The sequence below is a fragment of the Salvelinus sp. IW2-2015 genome, linkage group LG11 (assembly GCF_002910315.2).
Source record: "Salvelinus sp. IW2-2015 linkage group LG11, ASM291031v2, whole genome shotgun sequence".
NCBI lineage: Eukaryota > Metazoa > Chordata > Actinopteri > Salmoniformes > Salmonidae > Salvelinus > Salvelinus sp. IW2-2015.
The window spans coordinates 11,136,622-11,146,146 of record NC_036851.1 but is presented as its reverse complement, the minus strand read 5'-3'; the positions used below and the strand labels follow the sequence as shown (position 1 = coordinate 11,146,146).

The window sequence follows — 9,525 nt, the reverse complement described above, 5'->3', positions numbered from 1 at the left end:
AGGCCCTCGTCTTCATCAACAACCAGACACGACTATGGGGATTGGTGGGATCAGCAGGATGTGCACATCCATCACATTGGTACCCATTAACCCTGGTAGGAGCAGTCACTGCCCACCAGACAGGTGTGAAAAGGTGAAGGAATCATTGTTAATGAGGATGCCTTCAGTGTCCAGCCCCTGTGCTCGTGCTTCTTCTCCAAGCCCTGCGTCTATGACCGCCCCTGCTGCCTCAGTTGGCCGTCCTGACCATCTGTCCCACCACTCAGGAACAGGGGACCCTTCGGGAGTGCCATGCCTCCCAGCTCCAGCCCCACTCGCAGGGCTAGCTCTTGGTTCTGCCCACCACGCCCCTTGCCTGTCAACTGCGCAGTGGGCTCTCCCCCAGCCAGCAGACGGTGGCTCCCCAGCCCTCCCCACRCCAAGCACCTGCATAGCACGGCACAAATCCCAACTCTCCACGCCCGTCTCGGGCCCCAGCTTCAGAATCTCAGCAGGCAACTCAGGAGGGGGCTCATCACGGGAGCAGGCAAAGTGAGCCAGTAGACCATAATGGCGAGACAGACTGTACGTCCCCACACACCCCTGGCGACAGCACAACTGGACGGAATCCGAGCTCCCCCGCACGTCGCCCTGCGCATTCCAGAGCAATGCTGTTGGAGCCAATCACAGCATTGAGAACATATGCCACCCTGTCTGACTGCTCTCCAGCCTCCTCCCACCGGGGAGCTGAGCGTCCAAGGACCTGCTTGACTGAGGTGGGGAGAGAGGCTGCGGTTAGCCCCTAGTGGTCCAGGACCGACCAAATCTCCTCAGGCCACGCCTCAGTCTACAATGTGGGGCCGCTGGGCTTTTTAAGTCCAGGGGATCTCAGATTACATCAGACAGAACCAGGGCCACCACCTGTTTAGAAAATGTTAACAGGGAAATTGTATTTGACCAAATATGACCACAATATAAAAGTTAATGTGCAAGAAGTTACATTTTTTGGGTGAAAGCTCTATAATGAGCTAGTGGAGTTGGAGTCTTATTTGAGCAGGGTGAGCGCAGTGTGCAAGTCCGCCGCTCTTCAATAACGACGGCATGGTGTACAGAGTTAAGCTCCTGAATGGTAGCCCCCAACACCAAGCCAGAGAGATGAGTGGGACTGGGGCAGGCAAGAGTGCAGACCCTCCTACACATGTGTTAAATGTCCAATGCAGCAGAAGGTATCTCTATCAAATCATTTCTGGGTAACAATTGAGTCTTACTGTGATTGTGTAATAAATATTTTTCTTTAGCATAGAGCAATTTTTCAAGCAAGAATCTAGCCTAGGACTGACGGAGTGGTTTGAGTGGGGAGAGAAATAAAAAAAATTGTTATTGGCATAGTTTTGAACTAATTTATTGCACGGTGATGTCACCATAGAAGCTCAAAATAGGTAGACATTAAAGGCAGTCTTTTCAAACAGCTCTTACACTAAATGGGCATTATGCTATTTTCACAATTTAACAGTATTACTACAACTTCATAGTGTGGAAATATGTATAAAATACAGTAMAAGTTTGACTGCACTGGGCTTTAAAGATATTTATGGACACCCTGTAGCTTTGGTGATTCAAATTAAGTAATAACTATATAGTTTGTTCGACAATTAAATTGTGGTAGTAGTTAGGTATCAATTTACCTGAAATTAGTACAAGCAACAGGTCATTCTGTCAGTGTGCTGGCCAGCCTCTTGATACATTTGGCTGCTCCCTGGGCATCAGAATCAGCATCTGGCAGGTTGTGTTTAGCTCCCTCCAGCACTGTGATACAACTTCCATCCTTCAACCACGTCTGGCTGAGGAGAAATTAATTTACCAACCATCCCATCACACACACAAACACTTGTTTGAGTTGCTTACTCTTTCCCATGCTCCTGTAGTGTCTCCTTTATCCCGTGTGGCCCTCACTCTCACCAAGTGGTCTCCCACAATCCTCTCTGCCTCTGCAGCCATACCTAAAACATTTTTTGCCAAAGCCCACAAGATAAAGGTTGTTTCTGAGCGTGAAGCTGTGGCCATTCACTAGGAAGGTGTCCCCTGTACGCTCCAGACCCCGCCGCACCACAATGTCTGGTTGCACACCTGTAGCAAACACCTCCCGTGTCCGCATGTCTGAAAACCGTGGATCCCCTTACCCCCACAAGGGCCAGCAAAGGCCGATGCAGGGACAGAACACGAGCCATCAGGCTGTCCTATCAGGGAGAACAAAGCCAAAACTAAGTTTATGGATCACAGGACCCCCTTTGATGTTTCTGCTGTTGTGATTTTACTGGTCATTTCTCAGATTTGTATGTGCACACCAAAAAAGACACACCCAAGAGATTCCAGATAGAGACAAAGGGGCCTACTAGTTGACCTTCTGTCCSTTACCTTGAGATGCCCACACATCAGATAACCACATATTCACTCAGCATTTAGTTGAAGAGACTCAAGTCATTATGAAAGAATCCTAGTGAGGTTGCCTACACAGGGTATGGGGAACCTCTGGATTTCCTCTGTGTGAGAGCTGTGTACTTGCAGAGTCAGGATCAGCACTAAGGCAGTGTCGYAAAATCTGGAAGGAGCTCAACTCAAGTTGAATGTGTACCCTCCGTGTAATGATTGACTCAAGCTTGACCATAGGGCAGGAAAAAAAGTGAGCAGGCTGTGTGTTTGTCTTCAGATGATTTTGTACAATCGGACTATACAGGGTCAACCCAACAGCAGTGCTGCTCAGTTTGAGCTAATTGGTATAAAATATTGGCTTTGGAATGAGGACAGGGTCACCTGTGCCACCTGAATGAGTGGTTAATGTTCAAACCKCTTTCACTTATAACTCTAACATCAAGATGGGCGAGAAGGGTGCAATTGCGGCCTGCAATTTGGGGCATTCCTGCATCTGCAGGAACCTCTCTTTATACTTCTATTGGTCATTTTATTTAAGCTGTGGGAGGCGGGGGTGCTAACGTTGCACAATAACGTTGGATGCCAGCCACCAATAAACCCCACTGAAGAAGGGGCGGGGTGACAATGGTAGCTAGCTAGCCGTATGCTGGTAGACAGTGTCCTTCGTCCCCGCATGTCGGGCATTGTTTTTTCTACAGATCTGTTAACGACGGCAAAGGCAGCTGGGACCGAAGGACACTGTGTGCTAGCTTAGCCAGCTAGTCCGGTACACAGCAGGTGGGAAGCGACACCAAATCTGTGGCAACACCGTGTGCTAGCTAACTAGCATGTTAGCTAGAAGACGGTGTCGCTAACTAGCAAGGCAGCTAGTTAGCTAGCACATGGTGTGTCCTCATACTCTTACCGGCTGTGCTAGCGGGGCGACCGGTAGACCGTGTCTTTTGCCCCGCCCGTCGGACACTGTTTTCCCGTAGTTCTGTTAACAAAGGTGAGGGCAGGTGTTCGGCAGGAGGGGGGGAAGGACACTATCAGTGTTGCTCCCGCTAGCTGACAAGGAGGGGTGGGGATTCAAATCAAATGTATTTATAAAGCCTTTTTTACATCATGTCACAAAGTGCTTATACAGAAACCCAGCCTAAAACCCCAAACAGCAAGCAATGAATAAGTAAGATGGCGCCGACAGATAAGATGGCGCTGACAGACATGGCAGCTCTGCTTCTAGCTCCTAAGCAACTATTGTTTTTTGTGTGTTATTTCTTACATTATTAGCCCAGGAAATGTTTTGTGTTATTACATACAGCCGGAAATAACTTTTGGATATCAGAGCGACGGTAACTCACCAGCATTACGACCACCAGGATTATGATGGCCTAGAATACCACAATCAAATGCCGACCGTATTACCTCCCAAGATAATTATTTTCAGTTATAGTCACAGCCGTATATATCCCCCCTCAAGCTGATACCACGACGACCCTCAAAGAACTACACTGGACATTATGGAAACACCATATCCTGAGGCCGCATTTATTGTAGCTGGGGATTTTAACAAAGGAAATGTAAGGAAAATGCTACCGAAGTTCTACCAACACAGCATTTCGCTACACAAGCAATAACATCTGCTAAATATGTGTATGTGACCAATAAAATTTGATTTGATGCAGATGTCGAAGCACGGTGGCTAGGAAAACTCTAGAATGGCAGGAACCTAAAAAGAAACCTAGAGAGGAACCAGGCTCTGAGGGGTGGCCAGCAATGTTCCCTCTAAACGGCGCCYGTGAAGTAGCCCAGAGACTGCCGCGCAGCTCCCTCGGGACTGACACGCAGAAATATCAGCCTACAGAGAGAAGCACAAGGTTGAACTTTACACAACTTTCTAGAACAGTGGTCACTAACTGGGACTGGTCGATCTCCAAGGCATTCCTAGTCAATCGCCAAACATTTCTGTAAAAAAAAACTACGATAAAGCCTTGTGTTCCTATTTTATTTATTTTKTGTCTCGGGCTATTGCGGTAGGTGCATCCGATTCAGCTGCCCTGCGTCTCAGGTAGGCAAACTGTTGTCATTTTGTACTATTTAATCTGTCTGAAGGTACATACTCTGCCTTCCCGGTGGGCCCGGAGAGCAAATCAAGTGCACTATAGGCTTACCGTTGGCCAATCGGATGGCTCAGATGACTGTGTTTGCAGTAACGTAGCAGGCATAAAAGAAAGCTACAACAAAGTTGATACTGTGAGATTTCAAAACATTTAAAACCATTGCTAGAGAGAGACTGTCAACGAATACAGCAAAGAGCTGCTGTTTTTATGAGTGAGTTCATGTTTAAGTGATCCTCGTTTATTTGGTTAACTGATTTTTGTACTGCGATGGCCTTGGGTAGGTGGAGGGAGTCTGGAAGGGCATCTAGAAATCTTTGAGTTGTCTTGAGAATTTATAAGCGCAGATTTTGATAAACCTTGGTTGGGGTCTGAGCAGATTATTTGTTGCGATTGCAAATGTAATAAAATGGTGGCCAGGATTGTCCAGGATTATGAGGAAAAACACTTAGATCCACAATATTTATTCCACGGGACAAAACTAGATCCAGGGTGTGACTGTGACAATGCGTAGGTCCGGAGACATATTGAACAATACCCACTGAGACGATGATAGCTCCAAAAGCCTTTTGGAGTGGGTCTGTGGACTTTTCAGTGTGACTATTGAAGTCACCAAAAATGTATACGCCATGTTATATGTTATATGCCATGACTACAAAGTCTGATAGGAATTCAGGGAACTCAGTGAGGAATGCTGTATATGGCCCAGGAGGCCTGTAAACTTACTGTTTATTTAGTACATATTTTCTTACAAGCCCTTAACCAACAGTGCATTTAAGTAAGCATTTCACGGTAAGGTCTACACTTGTTGTATTTGGGGCATGTGACAAATCAAATTAGATTTGAACCGTAGCTATAAAAAGTGATTGAGTAGGCAGCATAGATTTCATGACTAAAAGCTTTTAAAAGACACAAACACAGTAATTTTTTGTTGTAAATTTACATTTGCTGTCGTAAATGTTCCGCCTTTGCAGGGTGCTGGGGAGATATGGTCACTAGTGTAACCAGGAGGAGAGGCCTCATTTAACACAGTAAATGAATCAGGCTTGAGCCATGTTTCAGTCAGGCCAATCACATCAAGGTTATGATCAGTGATTAGTTAATTGACTATGACTGCCTTGGAAGTGAGGGATCTAACATTTAAGTAGTCCTGTTTTGAGATATTATCACAATCTCTTTCAATAACGACAGGAATGGTCTTTATTCCAGTGAGATTGCTAAAACGAACACAGCCATTTTAAGTTTTGCCCGACCTAGATCGAGGCACAGAGACAAACGCAATGGGGAAAGCTGAGCTGACTACAATGTTCATGCAGGAACCAATGAGATGCTCGAGGGGGTGGTGTTCATGAAGGAACCAATCGGATGCCCAGGTCCAGAACAAATTCAAGGAAACGTACAATATTATACAGAGCCATGAGTGCATGTAACTCCCTTTCAAAAGCTGCGAAAAAGAAGGGTCTGCAATCATTTTCCGAAAGCAATGACTGCAAACTCACCTGCATTGTTACTTCATTTATTCTTGATTTGACAGGCACCGCACGGGTTATTGTATGTCGGATAAGTTAGTTACAATTATTGTCAATATGTGTATTTAAAAATATTTCTCTGCTCGTTTTTTTTTCTTCTTTTTCTGTGCTCTTTTCTTGTCCAGACTAGCGATTGGTTGTGCGCGAAACATGAACTGACTACCGCGATAGTTGTATGTATCGCGAGAGTTATTGATGCGCGTGTTTGTGGAATTTGCGCGAGGCCGACGTGTCGAAGGCGGTGCTTTTCCATGACTCGGACGAGTATCCCAGGCGGGCTTTCTTTAAATTTTTTGAAACGTTAAGTTCTATTTACATAATAGTAACGATTGTATTTTAAAAAGCACTGAAATAGATTCTCAAATATTACATTCAGTAAAAAACGAGGGTCTGCGCCCCCTCAAGCAAAGAGGCCATCATGAAGCTGACGGACAATGTGCTGCGGAGCTTCAGGGTTGCAAAGGTTTTCCGGGAAAATTCAGACAAAATCAATTGTTTTGATTTCAGCTCAAACGGCGAAACCATCATTTCTAGCAGCGACGACGACTCCCTAGTTTTATACGACTGCCAGGAGGGAAAGTAAGACATACATGAAATGAATTTAAATCGACTGATTTTGCCGCACTGCATGTTATTACGGTAGGCCGACCTATGTGCTGTAGTTAACATCTGTTCCGCTAGTTGTAGTGAGGCCTACTGCGTAATGCACAATCCTCGGGCTCGAGTTCAGAAGCTAGTAGAGTTTGAGAGGATTTATGTCTGGCTTGGTAGATCGGTAACAAAACTTGTATTTCATCTAATTTTCACACAAGCGTGTTAGGTGTATTATTGTGTCCGTAGTCGACATAAACAACAAAACAAAAAAAACGTGTTAGTCCAGATATTTGTGGCAATTGTTACCCGCTTATTAAGATTGTCCGATTGAGGGGTTGGGTTAAATGCGGAAGACACATTTCGGTTGAATGCATTCAGTTGCGCAACTGACTAGGAATCCCCTTTCACTGCCCATTTTTCATACCTTTATGTTATGGGGATTTTAAGATGTGCATTGGCTTTACTAGAAGTTTCTGTGCCAGCAATCTAATGTTGTTATTTTGTTTCTTTCTCCATCCTGTGCTGGTCCAGACCCAAGCGGACCCTCTATAGTAAGAAGTATGGAGTGGATCTGATTAGATACACACATGCAGCCAACACTGTGGTCTACAGCTCCAACAAAATTGATGGTATGTTAGTGTGAAGAGGAGATTTGTAATCAGGCTCTTTAAATAAGCAGTTGTCCATGTAATTATTGTCTTGCGTCTTTTAGGAGTTACTTATTGTGTTCATGCTGAAGATTGTTCTCATGGATTTCCCGACAGCCTGACCGTGTTGACCTCCGCCTGAGGCGCTCGGCCAAGCTCACCCTGGTCTGAGGTAGTTGTTTGTACAGTTTGAGGGTCTGTGATTCTGCCCAATACAGGAGCTAACTGTACAAGCCACTGCCTTGCCTAGGGTGGAGCCCACTCATCCAACCTGCCCAGTGCCCATTGCCTCTAGGATCGGTAGCTCTACTTGCTCTTTAGTGGTGTGGTGATTAATTGAAATTCCATGCTGTCTTGTCTTCTGCCCATAACTGTTGTGATCATTGCAGACACTATTCGGTACCTCTCCCTCCATGACAACAAGTACATCCGGTACTTTCCTGGACACAACAAAAGGTGAGGACTGAAGCAGAGAGATCCAATGGGCTGAGGGGTGGTTTAGGCTGCATTACTGTACTATTACTTAACTATTGTTTGTATAACCATTTATTTTTTATATATAAATATCAGGTGTTAATTTCATCATGGTAGATGTTTCTGTACCTTTAACTTGAATGTTGTTTCAGGGTGACGTCTCTCTCCATGTCCCCTGTGGATGACACGTTTATCTCAGGATCTTTAGACAAGACAATCCGGCTATGGGATCTGCGGTCTCCAAACTGCCAGGTTGGTTCCCTTCTCTAATTCTCCTTGACATTGCAGATCAATTTACTCTAGATAGACTCTAATTGTGCTGGATTAAATGTGCCTTTCCTCTCTCTTTCTCTCCATCACACTACCAGGGCCTGATGCACCTACAGGGGAAGCCAGTTTGCTCATTTGATCCGGAGGGTCTGATCTTTGCTGCTGGCGTGAACTCTGAGATGGTCAAACTGTACGACCTGCGGTCCTTTGACAAGGTTAGTCATTTCAGGACTATGACTATTTGGAGTTTTTAGGAAAGGATGTATGATGTGGTACAGATGGTGGCGTATTCTCTGTTCTGTGTGTTCTATTTCTGTGTGTTTGTGTTGGTTGTTTGTATTTAAAGCTTCGGGTTGGGGGCCAGTGGTAGATGGCTGTCTTCAGAGCGTTTTTGTTTTGTTTGCTTCTCAATAGGGTCCTTTTGCTACCTTCAAGCTACAGTACGACCGTACGTGTGAGTGGACAGGACTCAAGTTCAGCAACGATGGGAAGCTCATCCTTGTCTCAACCAATGGGGGTGCTCTCCGCCTCCTCGACGCCTTCAAGGGAGCTGTGATGCATTCGTTTGGGGTGCGAGATCATACACATTTATAGACACTTAAAATCACGACGGACACTGTTGGATACTCTTGATATAGATTTAACACCAACAGCAAGTTGTACGAGACGTAAATGTTTATTAGTAAATGGATATTGTCATGCAATACAAGAGAGATGACCAGCCTATATTTATAGAAGCTCTCCTCTGTCCTGTAGGGCTACAACAACAGCAAAGCTGTGACGCTGGAGGCCTCCTTCACTCCTGATTCTCAGTTCATTATGATTGGTAAGTCCACACAGACTGGGTAGGTGAGGTGACAGGCTCTATGTTCTGTAAAGTAAGACGGGACAGTTCCAATTGTCTTCCCATTCTACCACAGTATTGTTTGTTAGTAGTTATTTGAAACTGCAAATTAAACCTAACCTAAAAACAGTCTAGTTCTGCTCCCTCTGGTTTTTCCGTGGTCTGACGGTTGGTTGTTTCTCAGGCTCTGAGGATGGGAAGGTCCATGTTTGGAATGCAGAGAGTGGGATGAAGGTGGCTGTTCTGGATGGGAAGCACACGGGTCCCGTCACCTGCCTTCAGTTCAACCCCAAATTCATGACTTTTGCTAGTGCTTGTTCAAACATGGTAAGATTACTTGGGTTGAATGCACACCAATTTCACATACAGTACATGAATGCTCAGTAAGTCTGTTTTGTCCTCTGCAGGCATTCTGGCTGCCCACCATTGACGATTGATTGAGAGAGAAACGCTCTGARTGGGTCACTGATGGAGGCCACAGGCGAAGTGAGATCCCATTTAAAACCAGCAGGTGTCAGCACATCCAGCTCTAGGACAATTTTTCTATGGCGTGTGTGGTAAATCAAGTTGATTGTAAATATGTAGGACTTCAGGTATATAAATGGTCTGATTTTCTGTTTTTTTATACGTGTAACATTAAATATGTTTTCATTTTCTAACAA

The 9,525-nt window shown here is 45.2% G+C and overlaps 1 protein-coding gene and 1 pseudogene across 3 annotated transcripts; one reads left to right on the top strand and one right to left on the bottom strand.

The window, feature by feature from the left end:
- On the bottom strand, nt 1-2,168 carry LOC111969799 (glycerate kinase-like; annotated as a pseudogene).
- A 3,781-nt stretch (nt 2,169-5,949) lies between these two features.
- On the top strand, nt 5,950-9,525 carry LOC111969795 (WD repeat-containing protein 82). 3 transcript variants are annotated; one of them, XM_023996058.1, is made up of 9 exons: nt 5,950-6,069; nt 7,160-7,257; nt 7,665-7,731; nt 7,902-8,001; nt 8,118-8,234; nt 8,434-8,589; nt 8,776-8,845; nt 9,048-9,190; nt 9,271-9,525. In XM_023996058.1, the coding sequence occupies exons 1-9, from the start codon at nt 6,059-6,061 to the stop codon at nt 9,298-9,300; spliced, it is 792 nt and encodes a 263-aa protein (XP_023851826.1). In that variant the 5' UTR covers nt 5,950-6,058; the 3' UTR covers nt 9,301-9,525. The 3 variants fall into 3 exon arrangements, with proteins under 3 accessions (XP_023851826.1, XP_023851824.1, XP_023851825.1); XM_023996056.2 differs by lacking the exon at nt 5,950-6,069 and adding an exon at nt 6,140-6,613; XM_023996057.1 differs by lacking the exon at nt 5,950-6,069 and adding an exon at nt 6,648-6,673.